The 21,199-nt window shown below is 34.8% G+C and overlaps 4 protein-coding genes across 5 annotated transcripts; all 4 read left to right on the forward strand.

Moving 5' to 3' along the window:
- Positions 1 to 7,545: 7,545 nt before the first annotated feature.
- LOC109188464 lies at positions 7,546 to 10,346 on the forward strand. Of its 2 annotated transcripts, XM_019339162.1 has the most exons (4): positions 7,546 to 7,658; positions 7,774 to 7,839; positions 9,280 to 9,472; positions 9,955 to 10,346. In XM_019339162.1, exons 2-4 carry the CDS (start codon positions 7,786 to 7,788, stop codon positions 10,083 to 10,085), a joined length of 378 nt encoding a protein of 125 aa, XP_019194707.1. In that variant the 5' UTR covers positions 7,546 to 7,658; positions 7,774 to 7,785; the 3' UTR covers positions 10,086 to 10,346. The 2 variants fall into 2 exon arrangements, with proteins under 2 accessions (XP_019194707.1, XP_019194708.1); XM_019339163.1 differs by having other exon boundaries at positions 7,559 to 7,839.
- Positions 10,347 to 11,582: 1,236 nt separating this feature from the next.
- LOC109187621 (chlorophyll a-b binding protein 5, chloroplastic) lies at positions 11,583 to 13,164 on the forward strand. The gene is made up of 2 exons (XM_019337857.1): positions 11,583 to 11,847; positions 12,383 to 13,164. Exons 1-2 carry the CDS (start codon positions 11,702 to 11,704, stop codon positions 13,032 to 13,034), a joined length of 798 nt encoding a protein of 265 aa, XP_019193402.1. The 5' UTR covers positions 11,583 to 11,701; the 3' UTR covers positions 13,035 to 13,164.
- Positions 13,165 to 13,838: 674 nt separating this feature from the next.
- Positions 13,839 to 14,610, forward strand: LOC109187622. The gene is made up of 2 exons (XM_019337858.1): positions 13,839 to 14,072; positions 14,189 to 14,610. The coding sequence occupies exons 1-2, from the start codon at positions 13,957 to 13,959 to the stop codon at positions 14,421 to 14,423; spliced, it is 351 nt and encodes a 116-aa protein (XP_019193403.1). The 5' UTR covers positions 13,839 to 13,956; the 3' UTR covers positions 14,424 to 14,610.
- A 3,924-nt stretch (positions 14,611 to 18,534) lies between these two features.
- LOC109187620 (3-oxoacyl-[acyl-carrier-protein] reductase FabG-like) lies at positions 18,535 to 21,089 on the forward strand. The gene is made up of 5 exons (XM_019337856.1): positions 18,535 to 18,810; positions 19,049 to 19,160; positions 19,394 to 19,593; positions 20,138 to 20,367; positions 20,649 to 21,089. The coding sequence occupies exons 2-5, from the start codon at positions 19,069 to 19,071 to the stop codon at positions 20,925 to 20,927; spliced, it is 801 nt and encodes a 266-aa protein (XP_019193401.1). The 5' UTR covers positions 18,535 to 18,810; positions 19,049 to 19,068; the 3' UTR covers positions 20,928 to 21,089.
- Positions 21,090 to 21,199: the final 110 nt, after the last annotated feature.

Genomic DNA, 21,199 nt, shown 5'->3' on the forward strand with positions numbered 1-21,199 from the left:
TAACTTTTCAATCGATTATGTAACCAACTAACTGTTTGCTCACCCCTATTGTGTAACATGGTCAATCTAGAAGATATTACGAAATACATGTTTATTTCAGTTATAAACTAATCTAGTTGTTTGCAAGCTTGTATGAAAGCTTACCTTTATAATTGTAATAATTTAACGTTGTTTGAATCAAACCTCGTATTCGTAGGTTTTGGTAATTTGATGTCATTGAGCAATGGTCAAACTAAGGACGTCGATCGACAATTAGCTCTCATTTGTATGTTGCAAGTTGCAATTTTTTATTGTACTACTTGACAAGAACACACCACTTCATTTTTTTAGTATATAAAATGGTGAGTAAATACTCTTATTTATAATGAATAAGACATCAATAACTGTTTTTTCATCTATTTAAATTGATCAATTATGAATAATTTAACTTTCTGAGCGTTTTTACTATCACTATGATCTTGAACTAACTCATCATGTGGTGAAGTTAGAGTCTTAATTTGAACCGTATATCATTAATACTTTCGTTGTGAAGTCACTGTTTGACAAAGTGACAATAATTTGAGCTACTAAACGTATATATTATAATATTCGATCATGTAACGTCAGGTTCGCGTACAGTTGTAAACATTAAAATAATTTATTAAATCATGCGCGGAGTGTCATTTATCATTAAGCTTAACTGATGTTGAGTTCTGCGATCAAAGTGCAAAACAGATAATTAAAGAAACTTTTGTCTTTTGTGTACTTGACGTTGTCCCCTGGCCCACACTCTTTATCTTCACCACACATTTACTACGTAGTAATTGATTCAATTATTAGAGTTGATTTAGGTTATTTATAATCTTTTTTTTGACTAATAGGTTATTTATAATCTAATTTTGTATTATTTAATTTATTTGTTAGTAAATAAAATTTATAAATATAGAAATTATTACTAATTAAACCCCAAAAAATTAAACATTGATAATCTAAAATTCACTTTTGTACAAAATTGTAAGTCTATTTTATATTTATTGGCAAGAGATTAATGGACTATAGGGAGTTTAGCTAGGCTAGTGAATGTCCAGATCAATAGACCGTTACACCTTCCATGGTGAAAACCAAGCATGATGTGATTAGAGCACATTCCTATGCATAGCCCATCTAATCTCTACTATATGTGTTGGTATAGGATACCTTTTAAAATTCGTATCTCCCGACAAACACCTCATCAAAGGTTAAATTAGGTCCTCTTAATTGGACTAAACAACCATTGTGACTGAATCTAGCCCGTGAGCTAAGATCCTCAAATTGACACAAGGTGCATGCTTGATTGAGCCTTTGAGCTAGGATCATAGTACTTGAGTTAGGGTCGATAACTTATACTGAACCAATGTGTTTGGATTGGATCGTCGTGCTTTTGCGTTAAGTTGAGATGTTTGGATTAGACCGTAGATTCAATTAGACTACCGAATCCTATTACCCTATTCACCATAAAATATTAAAAAGGAATTAAAAGATTATTATAGAATACTACATGATCATGTTGTTTTAATTTCTTCGTAAATCTCATGCAAAGTGACGCTTAGTATAAGATAATCACAACTCTAGAGGTCAAATCATTGTTCAATACACACAAAAACGAATAGAAATAAAATGTAAAATACATGCAAGTAGGCTTAGAGTATTGTGAAATAGGCTCAAGAAGGGTGTCTAAGTCAATTGAACCGCATGCGCATTACGTTATTAATTATTATAATTATTCATTTTGTCGATTTTTTTTATAGACTAAAGCAAATGAAGTGTGTGTCTGTCTGTCTGCGCACGCTTGTGTAAGCACTCTAGCCATGATGTGCCCATGAAAATCTAAGCAGAACGTATATATATCCTTTATCATTGTGAGATTAATCCAAATTTTATTCTAATTAAATTTATAAAATTTGATTAAGTTTAAAGACAAAATTTGATGTAGAGCGCTTTAATGTGGTACATTAGCAATTCACTTCTCAACAACTTTAAACTGTTCAAAAGTATACATAAACTGCTCGGTTGATGCACATAATTCGGGATTGGTAAAAAAAAAAGAACAACTTTAAAGTGTTTGAAAGTATACATTAAATAAATCACACCCGATAAAAGCCACGGCATGCATGTGGGTCCCAATGCCCTCTCGATTGGATTAGTAGGATGAGGTTTTGGGAAAGAAACGCAGGGGCAGGGGAGGAATAAGGAATAAATATTGTAGCATTCACAACTCACACTACACGAACCACAACATCTTTGTCCTAATACGTACAAAGCAATAATGGTAAATTATCCCATTATAAGACGAAATTACCACCCGACAATATGAACAACATATTGACCCAAGTTAATGTCCGTAATTAATTAATTAGTTGTAATCACATGAAATCAACTGTCGTTATTTGAATCCTAAGACGAAAGAGGAATCTGTGCACACGTGTTGAAGAAATTTTTTTATTTTTTTTTTAAAGGAAAGTAAGTTTAGGGAATTACAGAAGATCGAGATTACTATTTACTAACATGGCAGATTGGCAGGGAGCACAGCTACCTTGACTTACTTTGCAAACTCATGGCCGTTTTTGTAGACAGACTTTTACTCCCTGTCTGGTTTGATTTGACCCAGTAAACCATATGCACTTGACAAGTTGTACATTGTGACTTTAATCGATAAAAAACAAAAAGGAGTAAACTAACTTAAGTTTATATAGCCGATCAATTCAAAAGCTCCTGTTGAGAATCAAATTTTTAATCGTATTGTTACTATAACTTGATCAACATGACTGGCTATCTTAAGAAATGGTTTAAAGTAAGAGTTGTTAGGTCGTGTGGCTAGTAAGGATGACAAAAATATATACTCTCGAGTCTCTTGGAGATTTGGTGACCGTTGCTTTATTCCCTGTAGATGCCTACTCCTCTTATCAAAAAGCTTAAAAAGATCTGGAAATCGGCCCAATGAGGTATTGTGTGTGTTGTGTGTTTGGGTCACAAATGGGGTCCTCTCCCCCGCTTACATTCCCCTTTCCGTTCTTGTGAATTGCCATTTGTCCCCCACACCGAACAAAAAAGGAACCAAAGAATGAAAGCAAAAGAGCTGAGTTATGGCTTCGGAGTACGGCAAGCTTAGCCACACAACAATACAGAGCCAACAAGTGTCAAGCCCTGAAATTCGCTACTCCACGTTTTCCTCGAGTCCTATAAAATTTGAAATTCATAACATTTTTTTAAGAGTTAATGTCATATGGGTCCTTCGAGTATATTAGTTTTGTCACGTTTAATTTTACATTTTCAAATTAACTAGTCTTGGTCATTCGACTTATCTGTGGTCTAAGTTAATCACAAATGGTCCTTTAATTTTTAAAATTTAATCAGCCGTGGTCCTCCTGGAAGGACCATAGTAGTTGAAATTTGATAGTTAAGTGACAACAGATGATTAACTTGGACCGCAGGTGATAACAATTTGAAAGTCGATGAATCACGAATTGTCAATTTTAAAGTTTAAGATTAAACGTGACAACACTACCATACTCAGAAGACCTAGATGGTATTAACTTTTTTTTTTTTTGTATAAAAATAAACCAAAAATAAAAATGGGAATTATTTAAATCGATCTAACCACATCTGAATTATAATTTTGTTAGGTGGAGACTTGAGATTCTCACCTAAATTACATTAGAGTTTAAATAAAAATGCGTCATTTATACATGGGTCTGTGGTACATTAAAGATAACTTGTGCAGAGTTGAAACTGGGCCCAGGCCCAGGACCAAGCCCAAAGGAACTTGTAATGTGCAGGAAATATTTGAAGATGAAGTGCTTGGCAGACAGTGGGACGGCAAATTATGCTATGCATCCGAATGCACCATACATGGTGCATACGGATGCAAAAATGACGTCATTTTGCATCAAAACGTGTGTTCTACTTTAAAAAAAAAAAATCAGTTTTGATTTCCAGCAACAACATTATGTTATTCATTTTTTACTTCATTCATTCTAAATTTTTAGTTATGAAATTTTGGATGTATAGTTATGTAATTCTGGATGTATAGTTATGCAATTCTGGATGTGTAGTTATGAAGTTATGGATATGTAGTTATGCAATTCTGGATTTATAGTTATGAAATTTTGGATGTGTAGTTATGCAATTCGGAATGTATAGTTATGAAGTTATGGATGTATAGTTATGTAATTCTGGATGTATAGTTATGAAATTATGAATGTGATGAAATTATGAATGTGTAGTTATGCAATTCTATTTTTTTTTTTTTTTTAAAAAATTGACATCAAAACGATGTCGTTTTTACATCCGGATGCACTATGCATGGTGCATACGGATGCACAGCATAACGATCCCAGTAGAACCTACATATTCATATATGAGTGGGTCCGAATGGATGGCAGATTTGATTTGAGTATTTGACACTTTGGACGACGCAATTGGAGGGGCTATCCGTATAAAGTTCTCTTTACCGTGTCCTCCCGTCCCTTCCGATAGTTTTTTTTTTTAAACCAAATATTATTAATTAATAAGCAAAACATAAAGGGGTTGTAACACAAACTTTGGAGCAATTACGAGAATCAACAACTTTAACAAGTAAATGAGTCACTCGATTAGTATATTATGTTACTGTATTTTATATTAATATTTAACACTACTATCTACATCTATGAATAATATAAAGACTCAGTTTATTTTTGTCCATGACATTTTCAGGCAAATTTTTTTTCAAATTCCAACAGTATAAGGTGGATTCCGGCAAGATTAAAAGTCAATAAGTGTTTAAGTTAGTGAGTTAATTACCGATTTGGTCTCTCGACTATGAGGTTTTCACCAATTTGGTCATCGACTATCAAAAGTTCTCAATTTAGTCCCCCGATTATGCTTCTTTTACACGAAATGGTCCCCAGTCTCCCCAAACTATTTCCCATGAGGACTGACCGGAAAAAGGCCCAAGGAAAAACATTTCAAATCCAGCCACCAACTCCCCTCACCGTGAAAAATAGAAAGCCATAAAAGGAAGACCATGGTATCGTCAAGTGTTCTACATACCATCGGAATCCACACAGCCACCGGAGACGCACAACTTTCAGCGGGTTAGCACCAGAAAGTGACCCACACACCATGTTGCTTGAGAAAAACTCTCCGGTGAACTTGAGGAAGACAACTATCTTACTAACCATAATACCATCCACTCCATCTCTTCTTCTTCATGACCTTCATCTCCATCGCCTTCTCTAAAGATGCCGCCGTCATGTCCAAGCTCCTCGCCTCCCTCTCTCCGGCTCCTTCCGGCTGGTCCACCTCCGCACCATTCTGCACTTGGACCAACGTGAACTACGACAAACAAGTCTACCGGCAACGACGTCTCCATCAACCTCGACTCTAAGTGCGTCTCTAGCACCCTCCCTTCGACATCACCCAACTTTCTAATCTAGAAACTCTTTATGTCCAGAAAAACTCTCTCGCCGGAGCCTTGTCGTCGTTCGCCAACATGTCAAACCTCCAGGAGCTCTACCTGGACAACAATCAGTTCAGCTCAGTTCCCCAAGATTTCCTCTTCGGTCTACCCAAGTTGTAGACTTTCAGCATTTCTGAAAATGGAAATCTAGGCCCTTGGCAAATCCGTACTTACTTGACCGAAGATGATTTTTTAAAATTTCAAATTTACCATTGTAGTTTGACTAGAAAATTAAACTGAAGACCATTTCGTGTAAAGAAAACATAGTCGGGGGACTAAATTGAAAACTTTTGATAATCGAGGACCAAATTGGTAAAATCCTCATAGTCGAGGGATCAAATCGGTAATTAACTTTAAGTTAAGTGGATTGGAATGACTTTCTTATTGTACTTCACTATTGCTTCAGAGGCTGCCCATGCTTTCTACTGGTACTCCCTCAATTGCCTCAAGTTATACTCTCTGCCATTTAATTTAATTTTATTACAAAAATAAATAAATTGTGTGATAGAATTCCGCATAATTTATTAATATTAACTAATTTATTTATTTATTTATTTTTTTTATAATTGATACTTTTTGTATCAATAGCATCATCCAATTGGAATGAATGTACTTTATATGGAACTTGGATTGTTTGAACTCGAATGATATTATTGAAAATGGTTACAAATGAGGCCCTTTAGGGTATTTATACTCATTCCATCTCTTTAAATGAACGGTGGAGATCTACTTGATCATACACTATAAATTAATTTTTAGAACCTTCCATAAATCTCTACACAAACCTATGAATTTATAGATTTTAGAATATTCTATAAATCTCTACACAAACCTATGTAAATGCTTGTAGAAAATTTTACAAACAATGGGAAGTTATATAAAAGTGTAAGAATGATCTAGAATGATGTAGCAAACCTCAAAAATATGTAGCAAAGATGCACGGGTGCTACATTGTTTCATTATTAGTTTGTGTTTCCAATTTACCCTTATTAGATTGTGTTTCCAATTTACCCTTATTAGACCGTGTTTCTTCATCATTGCCAGTTCCAATTTGAAGTCCTTAAGTTTTAAAGTTTTGGTACACTTTGTACTGTTCTATTTAGATATTCGATTTTGTCAACTATAAAGCATGTTTGAATGAGCATGATAAACCAGTGCCTATGTGATCGTGCAATAGTTTCACTGACCATTTGCATAACGTGCATGTCCACTGCAAGTTAACTTTAACAAAACTCACTTTATATTTGAACCAGCTTACATCAAAATACACCCAGTGACGGACCCATAAATTTTGTTCAGTGGGGGCGAAACATTAGAACAAAAGGGATAGCTTAAAACAGATGAAATAGTTAAGAAATTAACCATAAATATTGTTAGATATGAGCGAAGAAAATATGTATAACAAAATATGAAACATAATTAATTTGATGAAATAATTCTAATAGAAAACACATTATAAATTATACATTTTATTATCAATAGAAAACACATTATAAATTACATATATGAAGTTAGTCATAAATATTGTTAGATATGAACGAAAAATAAAAAAAAAATATTTATAACAAAATATAAAAGACCTTTCTTAGACTTACACGCATATTCTACCATCTGGGCTAACTTCACTTTCATTAATATTAGCTTTTTTCATCTACTTATACTTAAACCTTATACTATATTACATACACATATACATACAAGAATTATATATGAGGTAGGGTAGGGTGAGTGGGGGCAGCTGACCCCACTGCCCTCATTGTAAGTCCGCCCCTGAATACACCTAAAGTTAGTAAAAATATACTTGAATTATCAACAAAAGAATATAAATTCTATTTGGAAGAGATTGGAAATTGAAAAAAGTGCATGCACTTTTAGTACTTCACCAATCACCATCAAATAGACAATTCAGAAATAAAAGAACGACGGGCGCGATTTAAGAAAGAAAACAAATATTGTGGGCGAAAACGGAAATATTCTAAAATTTACTACAGTACGACAGGCGCGTAGCGGGGGCTCAGAAAGGATTCGCGTGGGTAGAAGGGCTGCTCCGGATTGAACTAACATGGAAACTCACTCGCATATAATTCAGCAAAGACAATAATGCAAGTGTTGATAGGGAGGGAGAGAACAGCCCACATTCACTCTCCCTTTGCGCTCGAACCAAATTTTGAGCGATAATTGAAAACCCTAATCTCACACAGTAAGACTTTTTGCTACTTTACGGGCTGCTGATTGCATATTTCAAACGACCACTGAAATTTCAGCTGTCTTAGGAATTTCTGCGATCTGTTTTGCTTTTGTTGTTGCTTTTTTAGGTATTCCGAGGGATGAGCAAAGAGAAGCCGCCGGAGCCTCTTGATTTCTTCATTTGGACTGTTGAGGTATTGATTCTTTTCTTCTTTTGATAATCATTCGTGTAGATCTCGTTATCTACTGTCGTTGTATTAAGCTCGAGTTTGTGTTTTTATTAGAAACCTTACTTCGAATCTGATCATTGGCTGTTCTGCTACTGTTCCGGAGCTGTTGATTAATTCTAATCTAGTACAAGTTGAATAGATGAAATTTAGTGTTTTTAGGTAAGTAAGCAATTCGAACTATGAATATAAGTGCTATGTATTTCTGTGGAAACACTAGACAGGGAGAATTTGGGATTTGGATGGCTGTTGCAGTTTCTGTTTGGCTTATATATGGTGGAGATTTTTGTCTGGTTTAAAAATGTTGCACCTTAACGTGATTGAAACTCAAATAGTCAAGGATAAAACATTGGGCGGAGGAGTTTATTTTCAATGTGCCTGTAATAATAATGTACTTTATGAAATTTTGGCAAAGAGTATTCTAAAAGTGAGGTTATGGATTGTAGAACACTTTTTAGCTTATTTAAGTATAGAGTAATCGATTAGTAACTTGGAAGTTATTAATGAATTGTTCATACTCCATAATCATAATCTTTGTCAAACGGTACCGATGACTGGCAATAACTACATGATTGTTAGTCCATTTATCTTGGAGGTTGCTTTGCTCTTTGCTATAATTACTTCTAAATGAATAATAATTTCCTTTCAAAAAAAATGAATAATAATTTGTATTTCAAGCAGACTCTTCTTTGTAAATAGTTAAGGTTTTGTAAAAAGTATTTACTGATTTAGGAGAAACTAAATGGTCCGTTTTTTAATTTGTGCCAATGGAATGTGATGCACTAAGAAAAGTTTTGAGAGCATAAAGTAATCCAACTAGTATAGGAAAAAGACAAGTGCATTGGATATAGCCATATAGGATGTTCTGCTACAAAAAGACACTGAGTTGGAATGCTTTAAGAGATAACTGGATGCCAAGTATTTAGGTGGTTTTACCACAGAATAGACCAGGGTTGGAGTCCATATGCAACAAGTAGCACGCATATGGAAATTTTTTCTTTCTAGAACCGTCTCTTTATTATTAGAGATTGTTTTAGTCTTTTAGAAGCCTCTGGCCTTATAGAGTCCTCACAAGCATGCACACTAATTTTTTTACCTGTGCCTTAGGAACATCTAGATGGGGAGGGTTTTGCATGTATGGGCCAAATTTTGGTGCTAGGCATCTCAGTTTGACCTAATAGGGCCAATTTTTTTTGAGTCATTACTCATTAGTTAACAAAGGAACTACAAACACTCCTCAATGCTTATAGGTTATTCACCCATTTTGAAAAATTAAACAAAAAACCAATGGCTGAATTATTCAGACCCCTTTCTTTGTGGAGTTAAATAAACTGAAGGATATTTCTTAAAATAACTCAAAATTACTTTGTACCTTTTTAATTGTTTTTTCCTCCTTTTGGTTGCCAGGATGTTGGTTTGTGGTTGGAAGAAATAAATCTTGGTAGCTACCGGCAAATTTTTAAAGAAAACGGTGTCAATGGAGAGTACTTGGAAGGAATGTCCATGTTCACAACTGAACAGATCCTACGGTTTATAAGAAGATGCCACATGAAATGGGGAGATTTCATAACATTATGTAAGGAGCTTAGGCGAATAAAAGGTCTCTCTCTCTCTCTATTGGTACTTCACAGTTCTTGTCAATAACCATTTTGTTGCTGCTTGTTAAAAGTTTAGAAAATCTCCAGCTAGCTCTTTGAAATGGCAATGAAAAGGATCACCTGACATTTTAGTCTTGCCCATTTCAATTGAAATAATGGTAGAAATGTAGAATGGCACTATCATATGCATACACCTGAAAAGGTTATGCCATAATTGACAAAAACAGTTCATTGGTGATTATTACGGGCAAATGGCCTACATGCTTTTTGTTGCTGGCAACCAATTTTAGGAGTCTCAAATTCCTAATAAAGCACAGTTGGACATTCTAAGTGCTCTTAGTGTTCCACTTGTTCTGGTTGAGTGAACATAAACCCTATTTGAACTTTAGCCACATAGTTCTCCCATTGATGAGTGCTATTTCTATTCCCCCCTTATACCAGCTACTCCAATTTCATCTTTACTGATTCGAGGCTTTTTCTTCAGTCGCTTGCTTAAAGGGTGAACAGAAAGTTCACCGACCATGGTGGGCCCCCTCGTGCCTCTCTGCAGTCTTTGTCAAGGCAGCCAAGCGTAACCAGCAGTCAAGAGTTGTTTCATTGAAGCTAGAACCTTGACTTGGATGTTCGCAACTGTATGTATACTTTTACTTCCTGGTGGAAGATGCAGTAATAGGGAAAACTTTTTTTTTTTTTTTTTTTTTTGGTGTGGAATTTCTTTGTGTTTTTTGATGGTGTAAGTCGTTTGTTGTGGCTCTTTTGGGGAGAACTACCTCTCTTGTCCAGCCCTCTTATACGTAGCTTTTTAGTCTGTTCACTCTGTTGTAACAAAAGTGTGATGAAATCACGATCATATAAATTTAGTTTTACTTTCCGACTTGAGAACGTCCTATAACTATAAATTTATTAATTATTTTAGTCACTGGCAGCTTATTAATTTGCACGAGTTAGAACTTATAAGAACTACTAGATTTCATTTTTGGTAGAAGTCTAAGCTTAGCCTCAATTAGGTTCTAAGCTTTTTAAGGACTTCAATTTGATTACGTAGTTTACAGTTAATTTAATCTAGTCTAGTTTCAATAAATGTCATTTTCATCGTTTTTATTATTATTATTATTATTATTATTATTATTATTATTATTATTGACAAAACACAAATATAGTATTTATTTATGAAATATCAACGTTATTCTTATTAGTTTGATCCGAATAAAAATAGGAAAGCCAAAGCCCAAGTTCATAAACAATATATGTGGCACACATACATGTTGCAATCGTATACCAGAACCATGACGGATGATACACATTACAAATTGAATTATTGACATATATGTTTATTTTTAGTATATTACAAATTTATATTAATATATTACATATTCATTTTTAGTGTATTATTTAAAAATAATATTGGAACAAAATGTCAAATATGCCATTCAACTGCATAACAAACTGCAATTAGGCATCGAACTAAAAAAATATAAAATTGGGTTCATGAACAACACAAAATAACCTGGACGAATAATTTTTTTTACAATAATTAATTTAAAAAAAAAAAACTAGAACAAAATGGCACGAATTGCCTCCGGTCGGCTTCGTCTCCCTGGCCATGGAGACGACTAGAGACGAAGGTCTTCGTCTTCAGCCGTTCTGTTCTAGTTTTTTTTTTTTTTTTTTTTTTTTTTAAATTAATTAATTATTTTATTTAAAATTATTTTTAAAATTGGTAACCGTCACGTCAACATACTTTCAAGTAAACAGGTCATTTTGGATCTAATTGCATAAGTTTGTATTATTCAGGGATCTAATTGTATTTTTTTGAATTCAATAACCTAATTATAATTTGGTGTGCAGTTAAGTGACCAATTCCACTCTTATTCTAGTAAAAAATTTTAGTACATTACAAATGAATCATGAATATATTAAAAATAAATATTTTATCATGTGGACGGTGTAATTTGTGTATATGCTGAGTTATTACAATGAAATCTTATGTGACACGTGGCGCAACAGATACCAGTATGAGGAGAAGAAAATCAAGGAGGGAATCCAAATCCAACTTATCCATGGAATGAACCAATGAGGTGCGGCTTAGGTGTAGATATTGCAATCCACAAACTATCCCAGTTTCCATATATAACACTCCGCCCGCCCCGATTTCTATTCACTTCATCCATTCGCAACTGCATACCATCAACTCCAACAGAAAGCTAAGAAGAGCAGAAGAATCATCATCAATGGCGAGTTGCGGTATCCAACAATCAGCATTTGCTGGGCAGAGTGCCTTGAAGTCCCAGACCGATCTCCTCCGCAAGGTCGGCAGCTCCGGCAGTGCTCGCTTCACCATGAGGCGTACCGTCAAAAGTGCTCCCCAGAGCATCTGGTACTAAACTATATATAATTACTCTCATCTCTCTACTTCATATCCATATCCATATTCATATTCATATTACAAGTATTTTCCGATCTTACCTAATTTAATTAGATATATATCCATTATTTCTGATATAATTAGATATATCATACTTGATTGGTGTCACTTGTCAGAGTAGATTAGTAGATAGCAATATCCACTATACTATATTTAGGGTTTCTATTTTTTCTTTTCATGAGATTAAAAAAAAGCATCATAAAAACCTTGAAATTCTATACATTTTATTTGTTTACTATTACTATTATTGGATGAAAATTTTAAGAAAATTACAGGTATTGAGTCTTGTATTATATTTTATTTTTACTAATTTTAATAAAGCAAATGATAAAATGTTTTTTTTTTAAAAAAAAATTAATATGTTTCGTAAAATAAAAAATAAAATGAGGGTAAATACTCTGCATATGCCATAATGCGTTGGGGAGAATTTATTATAAAGCGGAGGCTATTTTGGTCAACTTAATAAATTATGTGTGGATGAAAACAGGTATGGCCCGGACCGCCCCAAGTACTTGGGCCCATTCTCGGAGCAAACTCCGTCATACCTTACCGGCGAGTTCCCCGGCGACTACGGGTGGGACACTGCCGGGCTTTCAGCGGACCCAGAGACCTTCGCCAGGAACCGCGAGCTGGAGGTGATCCACTCCCGGTGGGCCATGCTGGGCGCTCTGGGCTGCGTGTTCCCGGAAATCCTGTCGAAGAACGGCGTGAAGTTCGGCGAGGCGGTGTGGTTCAAGGCGGGAGCCCAGATCTTCTCGGAGGGCGGATTGGACTACTTGGGCAACCCAAACCTGATCCACGCCCAGAGCATCCTGGCCATCTGGGCTTCCCAGGTGGTGCTGATGGGGTTCGTGGAGGGATACAGAGTCGGCGGCGGCCCGCTCGGAGAGGGGCTGGACAAGGTGTACCCCGGCGGCGCCTTCGACCCACTGGGGTTGGCCGATGACCCGGAGGCGTTCGCGGAGCTGAAAGTGAAGGAACTGAAGAACGGGCGTTTGGCTATGTTCTCCATGTTCGGGTTCTTCGTGCAGGCCATTGTTACCGGAAAGGGCCCGATTGAGAACCTCTTCGACCACGTTGCTGACCCGGTAGCTAACAATGCTTGGGCTTATGCTACAAACTTTGTACCCGGAAAGTGAAATCACTGATGATCATGAGTGATGTCATTACTTAATTACCTCTTCTGCATGTGAATTTACCTTTCTGTTCCTGTTAAAGTAATGCAAAATCCCACTATCTTCTATGGTTAATATGGTTTCCTCCTTTTCATTTCCCTTTTTGCCCATGCAAACCTCCTCCTTATTATTATTATTTTGGATATATTCCATATCAAATATTATCAACACTTGAATATAAATATTAAATACAAAATTATTGAGAAATAAAAAGTGGAAAGAGATATTTTGACCAAGGACCTTGTGGTCCACTGGTACTCGGTTGCTCTTCTAAATGGAAGGTCAAAGGTTTGAACCTTAATTGCGGTTGTAATGTGTATATGTAGGGTATCCCCTTCGTTATAAAAAAAAAGTGTGATATTTTGAATTTTTAGAAGCTACAATATTCTATTTTTTATGAAATATACTTTTCCAATATGAAAGTATAGACTCTTTGATGCCACCTTGTTAATAAAAAAAAAAAAATTATTATCTTATATAAAAATGTAGCTAAATATAATTTGACACTAGTCTTGATCGGACCCTAGTCCACAAATGATAACAATAAAGTAAATCGATTTAAGTTGCTTATAATTGGTTGGCTAAAATCAAGAATCTCAATAGTTAGCTTCATGAGAAATTGAATTTAAAATCTTGTAATTATCAAATTAATTGTGACTAACTTGATTGAGATTATCTTGACGGAATAATAAATGAGAAAAGAAAGTAATTTTAAAAAATAAATAAATAAAGATATCAAGAATGTACAAGGAGGAGGGATAACTGGACCATGAGCTCCAAAAATCTTATCCAGTTTCTTTAACTACTAACCCCCATATATCATTATATCCCCCTTCTTATCATCTCCACCACTAAAATATCCAGTTTTGTACGGAAAGAATTGAAGATGTTCGAGCACATAACAGCAAACGAAATTGCAGGCTATGGAGTAGGTGCTTTGCTACTCTGTTCCACCATTTATGCCCCCAAGATTGACTCTTTGGTAGCTGCTTCTCAGCGCAGGTGCGTATACTTTCTCTCTTCTCTTCTCTTCTCTTCTTTCCTGCATAAATGAGAAGAAAAGACAATACTTTTGTACTGTGTTATTGATTCTGCAATAATGTTCTTTGTATGGGCAGCTCGTTGGGCATGTGCAAGAGATGCGGCGATCTGAAGCTGATAGCTTGTAGGAAATGTAAGGGGTCTGGGTTTATTAAACAAGGGGGAGGACCATTCAGTCTCATCTTTGCTAATGATGATCCTAATTACCAATTAGTTGGCTCAAAATCAAGAATAACACACTCTTCTTGCTCCGAGTGTAAAGCTAGAGGCCATTTTCTGTGCCCAGACTGCCCAAAGCTGCCCCAATCTTGATCTTCTGCGTTTCACCCTCAGCTTATGTCATGTATTATTGTTTTCCCCTCTTATCTGCTTTGTGTTTAAGGATTTATATTTCTTCTACAGCCTTGAGACATAAGGATTAGTCTTAATTACATGATTGTCCATATTGCTTTTCTATTCTTTTTGAGTAAGAAGGAAACTCATACTCACTATTGACTGTGTGTTAAACCCGTCTTGTGATCCTAGACGTCAAAAGGACCACCAGGAAGTAAACCAGCCTAGCAGTCGAACTTGTAACATTATAGTTCCTAAGTCAATAGTTTGATCCACTTGGCTGTATTATTATAGGAATTGATCAATAATTCATATGCAACAAGAGTTGTTTATTGTATTTAGTTTGTGCAAGGACAATTCTCATTTGCAGTCCAATAGGAGAAAAACAAACACTAGTTCTTTTATTTGGTTAACTGATTTCCCTAATTTTTACAGTGGGAAATATGTGATTCAAATAAAAGTAAAACAGTAGAAAATCTTGAAAAAAAAAAAAAAAAAAAAAAAAAAAAAAAGAAACAACGATTTGTAGGCCTAAAGATGCAGAGAAGTATCAACATCATAGTTTTCAATCTTATGTAGTGTGTTCAGGGTGGTTCTGTTGGCTGACCATACAGGTGGTTGATGTTGTTCATTGAAAGCTCGAGATTCTGGCTTGTTGGGGCACAAGGTGAGCCCAAGGGAGAGTGCTTCTTGATCAACTGCCTCTGAAGAAAAACCGATCTTTTGTTGCAAGTCCGGGGCCATGAGTTGATGAGGAGGAGGGTCGAAGAAAAGCTTCAGCTCCCTCATCTCTCTTTGCTCTCTCGCCCTCTGCAATTGCCTGAATCTTTCTTGCAAGAGAACGATCGAAGAACCCCCCATCACTGTATGATCTTTTCTTTGCCTCCCCATGAATATATAGAAGCTTAGATGTAATTGCTTCTGAATTGATATGAGAATGGAGATGTATAGGAATGGAAGAACGAGGATCAAGAATCCGTTTGTTTAGAGTGGGAATGGGAATGGGGATAAATAGGAGGGGAATCGAGATTTAATCAGATAAAACCATATAGTACAAGTACCATTATAGAATCTTTAGTTTTTGGCTTTACTCCATGGATTTTAGTTTATGGTAGCTTTGGTGCTAATGAGGATGAATCAGTGATGGAAGGCACAGTCCAAGAAGGAAAGGTTAGAATGATTATGTAAGTGAAAGCAGAAGGTTTTAGAAGAGAAAAATGGCAAGGGAAAATGTCCAAAAAGAAGATGAAGAGAGTAGTGGTTTGATGGAATAAAGAGAGGGTATCTGCTTGTCTTTATTGGCATTACAGAGTATAGGGCTTTTGTGCTTTTTGTTGTCTTTGTGTGTTTTCTGCAGAGTCTACTTTGCTGTCATCAGACCATTTTGTGTTAATGTTTTAGGTAGCGACTAAAACTATGAGGTATGTCATTTCTGCGGTTTGTCTTTTTATTGCAGAAACTATACAAAAATGGTGAGTGCAATGGGACAAATTAAGTAGTAGTAACATTATTGTCACCATGTTATTTATGGCGTGTGAATCACGTTTCGTGTCCATTAAAAAAAATAATAATAATACTTACCCCGAGTTCTATCCACATTATGTGTTCAAAAATCTCGTATCTTACATTACTTAAAAAATAACATTTTTGTTTTCAAGAATGTCATCTTTCCTTACGTTACGATTGACTACACTTTAACTAAAATGAGTACTCAATCCTACCAAATCCATATTATATATGTCCTTATTTGATTTGTAGGGATGCATGATTATTTTATAGTTCATTGTTGTTTAAATATTTTTTTTTTGTTAGGAATGATAACTAGTTAACTAAAATTGAATACCCAATTCTGCCCAATCATATTATATACTCACGTTTGGTTTTCATGGATACGAGATTATTTTATAGTTTGTTGTTGTTACATTTCTCATTAGAAATGATAAGTAGCTATTTAGCTAAAATTGAATACCCAACCCTACCAACTTATATGCCCTTTTATTTGGTTTTTAGGGGTGCTGCATTATTTTATAGTTTATCGTTGCTTACATTTCTTGTGTTAGGAATGCCAACTTGTTAACTAAAATTGAATAGCCAATCATATTATATTCTCTTGTTTGGTTTCCAGGGATGCAAAATTATTTTATAGTTCATTGTTGCTTACATTTTTTGTTAGAAATTATAATTGGTTAGCTAAAATTGAATACCCAACCCTACAAACTCATATTATATGCCCATATTTGGTTGTTAGGGATGCGGGATTATTTATATTTCATCGTTGCTTATATTTCTTGTTAGCTAAATTTGAATACCCAATCATATGGTTTTCGGGAATGCGGGATTATTTAATAGTTCATTGTTGCTTGCATTTCTTCCTAGAAATGATAATCGGGTAGCTACAAATTGAATACCTAATCCTACCAAATCATATTATATGTCATTGTTTCATTTGTTTGGTTTTCGAGGATAAGAGACTATTTTATAGTTTATATTTTACTTGTCTTTCTTGGTAAGTCTATTTGAATACTCAACCCTATCTGAATCATATTATTTGCCATATATGGTACAATAAACCAAATGAACCTCATATATTATTGTTCGAGCATCTTCATCCGTTAAATTTTTTTGAGAGGTTTTTTTACATGTCATGTAGACGAAAATTTGCTAGAGCTTCTTACGCACACATGCAACAGCAATTTCTATTTTTTTTTTCCCATGTCATGAATCCCACAAAACTTGAATTTGCGTGAATTAACAATTTTCTCCTACCTATCATCTCCACTTAACCTAAAAAAATCTTGCTCTCACCTAAACTAAGAAATCTTCAAAAACTTTCAAGACATCACTCATGGTGATGCTCTTATAATCATTAGCTCTTATAATAATTATAATTAATGACTTGTGAAGTCTTGGGTGAGGGATACCTCTAAACTCTCAAAACCTCAATTGCATTGCTTTTAGAAGCCTTCAAGCATAATTCAAATCTTTAAATAATCAATCTATAATGCAACAACAAGCTTTCTTTGAGTATTTTAATTCAGTAAGGGATTAGTTATTGTGTCCGGTAGAAATTTTGAATACACTCAAAAAAACTTTTTTCAAATAAGAATCAAATGTTGCAGTGCGAGTCAAGCTAAATCCAAAATAATCTTACAATAGTGAAAATATCGAATGCCATATGCCAAATTTTTATTTTTATTTTTATTTTTTTTAAAAGGAATCTTATTAAAAACCAAAACAACGTCATGTCAAAACCCAAAAGTGACCAAGACTACAAAGAGATAAAAGACTACAGCAAAGAGGCCTAAGGCTAACTAATAAAGGAGATAAACTCTAAACCACCAAGTGGGCCCAACATCCATTCTACAAACCACCTATATTACATGTAAAGCTGGACAATTCCTGGACGTCATGCCAAATTTTATTTGTTTTAAATAATCAACACATGTAAAAAAAAAAAAAAGTTAGTGGCTTATTGATGGAAAATTTAAGATATTCAAATAAATATTTTAAATATACAAATGTATGTTCAAATATTGTAGACACCATTTACTACTTATATTCATCATCAACTTTAATACAATATTTATAAATAAGGACATTTTAAATTAAAAATGAAATGTTTTTAAAATAATAATTAAAAATAAGATAAATCAAAATTAATAGTTAGTTAAAAGTAAAAATGTTATTACAAATTAGACAACTTGATTGAACTATTAATTTGATAACCACAAAGTTTCAAATTCAACTTTTAGTATAAGTATCTTAATATCGAGTGCTGACCATCAAATAATTCAGATACATTTTTTTTTTTGAGTACTTAATTAACTATTAACATACGATTTTTTTTAAAAAAAGTTCTTAAAAGTGAAAATGTAGTAGAAAAAACCCTTAAAAAAAATCAGCATGTAGCCTTTTAGGCGCAGCTCGCCGTTGGTCTTCACTCTTCACGGGCCGAGCGGTCTGCGGTCGCCGGTTGAGACTCTTAACGCGTTTTCATGTGAAAGTATACAAAGACTTCATAAGTCAACGACGTGTTTGACGATCCAGAAATGAAATCGTCCCAGCAAAGGTCGTTTACTCCAGTCAACTATCCTTAAAAAAATGGAGTTTGTCCTGCGCGCTCCCAAACTGCAGGCGCAAGACACAGAGCAAAGGCGGAGCATACCAATTTAGATTAAGCTTCCTACTTCAAATTCAATTTTTCTACCTAAAACCTAGTGGATCTACGTCAAATTTGTGGCTGTGCTGAGTAGTAGGTTTACATGCAGTGTCGTGCTTACTAAGGTTATAAAACAAACAAAGTCATTCATCTGATTTGCGCATTTCCCCATCCATCTTTCTCAGCTACAACTGCCGGCTCTTCTGGGTATTCTTTCTTTTCTCTCTTTTTTCCATTTTCGTGGTGTTTCTTGAATTTCGCCTTTCTGTCTTCATTTTTTTTTTTTTTTTTGGGTGACAAATAGTATTGCAAGGGTAGTTGATTGTTGTTTACTGCTATTATTTCTGGTTGGGAGATCAGGAGATGGGATTTTATGGGATTCATGTTTTGAAGTTTTATGATTTCTTTTACCAGTCTTTTTGAGTTTTGTTTTATGTATTATCAGTTCCTGAATTGCTCTGGAGAATGGAAAATCCTGGAAAGAAGGTGTTGCTTACCTCTAATGCTGATGATGTCTGCAACAATATTGCCTTCCATTTAGCTCAGCGTGGTTGCCAGTAGGCTCCCTATCTCTCTCTAATGCATCTGTTATAGAAAGTTAAAATCTTTTACTCCGTATTATATTAATATGTGAATATGTGAAAGAAGTATAGCTAATATCAGATAGATCATTTCAAAGTAAAAGGTCATTTTTAATGCTATCCCGTGACTAAGCCATAGGTTCTCCAAAGTTAGAATGGTATGTATATGATTCTAGGAAAACTGAATTGTTATTATTTTTGGTAATCAGATTGGTTTTGGTGGGTAATGAAAGAAAATTGAAGGGAGTTGCTGAAATGATAAGGCAATCTCTAGATGGCAGTGTTGTGGTGGAGGTGGTTGGCTTGAATATGGAGGATGAGAGAGAGATAGCTTTTGATGAAGCAGTGGACAAGGCTTGGAAAATTTTGGGCTATTTGGATGCTTTAGTGCACTGCTATTCTTATGAAGGTAAAAATTTAAATATCTAGGGTTCTGCAACCTGTCTGCCCTTCTTCCTTCAGGGACATAGGGATGAAAATGAAACATTAATGTTAGAATACAAACATTGATATTTAATGTTTCTTGACTTTATATAATGATAAATGAATTTGAAAAGATCATGAAAGATTAGGATGGCTTCTGTAGGTATGCATATCTAAAGAATTTCTTTTACTATATACAGCTATATGGGTGGTAACTTATCTGTATTTATATATTATTTGATTACTTACTTTGTGCTACTTGAATTCTTTTAGGAGCAGAATTCTATGCTCATTCTTTCTCTGTGGTTCTTATAAGTCGTGAACCTTTTCAAACATGCTGCTTGATAAATGGTTTATCTATATGCTTACATACAAGGATCACTTTGCAGAAGTTTGTTTTCTATGTCCAGTGTCTGAGTTTTGCATCTTATGTAGCTGCCATCTTCTTTGCCTTAAGTTACACTTATTGAATCATATACTGTACTATTTTTTAACCAAGCTGCTTTGTCACTTCTGATAAAATGCAACAGGGAAGATGCAAGATCCTCTTGAATTAGCCGAAGATGAGTTCAAGAAGATAGTTAAAATTAATTTCATGGCTGCTTGGTATTTGTTGAAATCTGTGGGTAAACGTGTACGGGATAGAAAATCTGGAGGATCTATTGTATTTTTATCGTCAATCATAGGTGCTGAGAGAGGATTATATCCAGGAGCTGCTGCATATGGTTCGTGTTTGGCTGGAGTGCAGCATCTAGTCAAGGTAAGCAATTTTCATGATTCATCAATAGTTGAGCACCTGTTTCAATTTGTATTATAAGTTAAAAGCTGCATTTTTATCATGTAGCATTACTCAATGAATCCTAATCTGTTAACATTATAGAGTTAATCTATTTATTTGCTGGGATTTGATGGGTGACACTAGCGCCATTGAATTTACAGTTTTTGGAGTAGAATTTAGTTAATAAGGAAAGTACACTGCCTAGTGTCGTGACTTTGCTGTTTCATGACAATTTTTGCTTAATTGGTGTTTTACTTTTCCAGTCATCTGCAATGGAGATGGGGAAGCACCAAATAAGGGTAAATGCAATTGCTCGTGGCTTGCATCTCCATGATGAGTATCCTCTATCTGTGGGAAAGGAGAGGGCAGAGAAGTTGGTCAAGGATGCTGTGCCTCTAAACCGATGGCTTGATGTCAAAAAAGATCTAGCTTCAAGTGTCATCTATCTGATCAGTGATGACTCTCGCTACATGACAGGAACCACCGTCATTGTTGATGGTGCCCAGTCTTTAGTAAGGCCTCGTTTGAAATCGTATATGTGATGTGTTTTTGCGCTGTATGTTGTGGCACAGAAATATGTCTACTGGCCTATATCAGAGAATAATTACTAGTACTAGCAATGAATGTAGTTAAACCCTTGATAAAATTGTCTTGTACTTGATATCTGAAATCTGAATAATATATTGGTGTTTTTTTTGGTCTAATTACTTGTTATTCTTCAAGCGTTGTTTTAAGTTGCCTTGAGAAAACAGCGCTGATTAGAAAAATAATTGATTATGACCTTACTTGAACAGGATCTGTTCTATAGGCTCGT

This window comes from Ipomoea nil, unplaced genomic scaffold, assembly GCF_001879475.1.
Source record: "Ipomoea nil cultivar Tokyo-kokei standard unplaced genomic scaffold, Asagao_1.1 scaffold1421, whole genome shotgun sequence".
In the NCBI taxonomy this organism is placed as follows: Eukaryota; Viridiplantae; Streptophyta; class Magnoliopsida; order Solanales; family Convolvulaceae; genus Ipomoea; species Ipomoea nil.

Bases quoted from the DNA above. Each gene is read 5' to 3' on its own strand.
- LOC109188464 (XM_019339162.1), top strand. From the start codon at position 7,786: ATGAGCAAAGAGAAGCCGCCGGAGCCTCTTGATTTCTTCATTTGGACT. The intron at 7,840-9,279 runs GTATTGATTCTT...TTTGGTTGCCAG, and splicing joins TCTTCATTTGGACTGTTGAG to GATGTTGGTTTGTGGTTGGA. The intron at 9,473-9,954 runs GTCTCTCTCTCT...CTTTTTCTTCAG, and splicing joins GGAGCTTAGGCGAATAAAAG to TCGCTTGCTTAAAGGGTGAA.
- LOC109187621 (XM_019337857.1), top strand. From the start codon at position 11,702: ATGGCGAGTTGCGGTATCCAACAATCAGCATTTGCTGGGCAGAGTGCC. The intron at 11,848-12,382 runs GTACTAAACTAT...GGATGAAAACAG, and splicing joins AGTGCTCCCCAGAGCATCTG to GTATGGCCCGGACCGCCCCA.
- LOC109187622 (XM_019337858.1), top strand. From the start codon at position 13,957: ATGTTCGAGCACATAACAGCAAACGAAATTGCAGGCTATGGAGTAGGT. The intron at 14,073-14,188 runs GTGCGTATACTT...TTGTATGGGCAG, and splicing joins GTAGCTGCTTCTCAGCGCAG to CTCGTTGGGCATGTGCAAGA.
- LOC109187620 (XM_019337856.1), top strand. From the start codon at position 19,069: ATGGAAAATCCTGGAAAGAAGGTGTTGCTTACCTCTAATGCTGATGAT. The intron at 19,161-19,393 runs GTAGGCTCCCTA...TTTGGTAATCAG, and splicing joins TTAGCTCAGCGTGGTTGCCA to ATTGGTTTTGGTGGGTAATG. The intron at 19,594-20,137 runs GTAAAAATTTAA...AAAATGCAACAG, and splicing joins GCACTGCTATTCTTATGAAG to GGAAGATGCAAGATCCTCTT.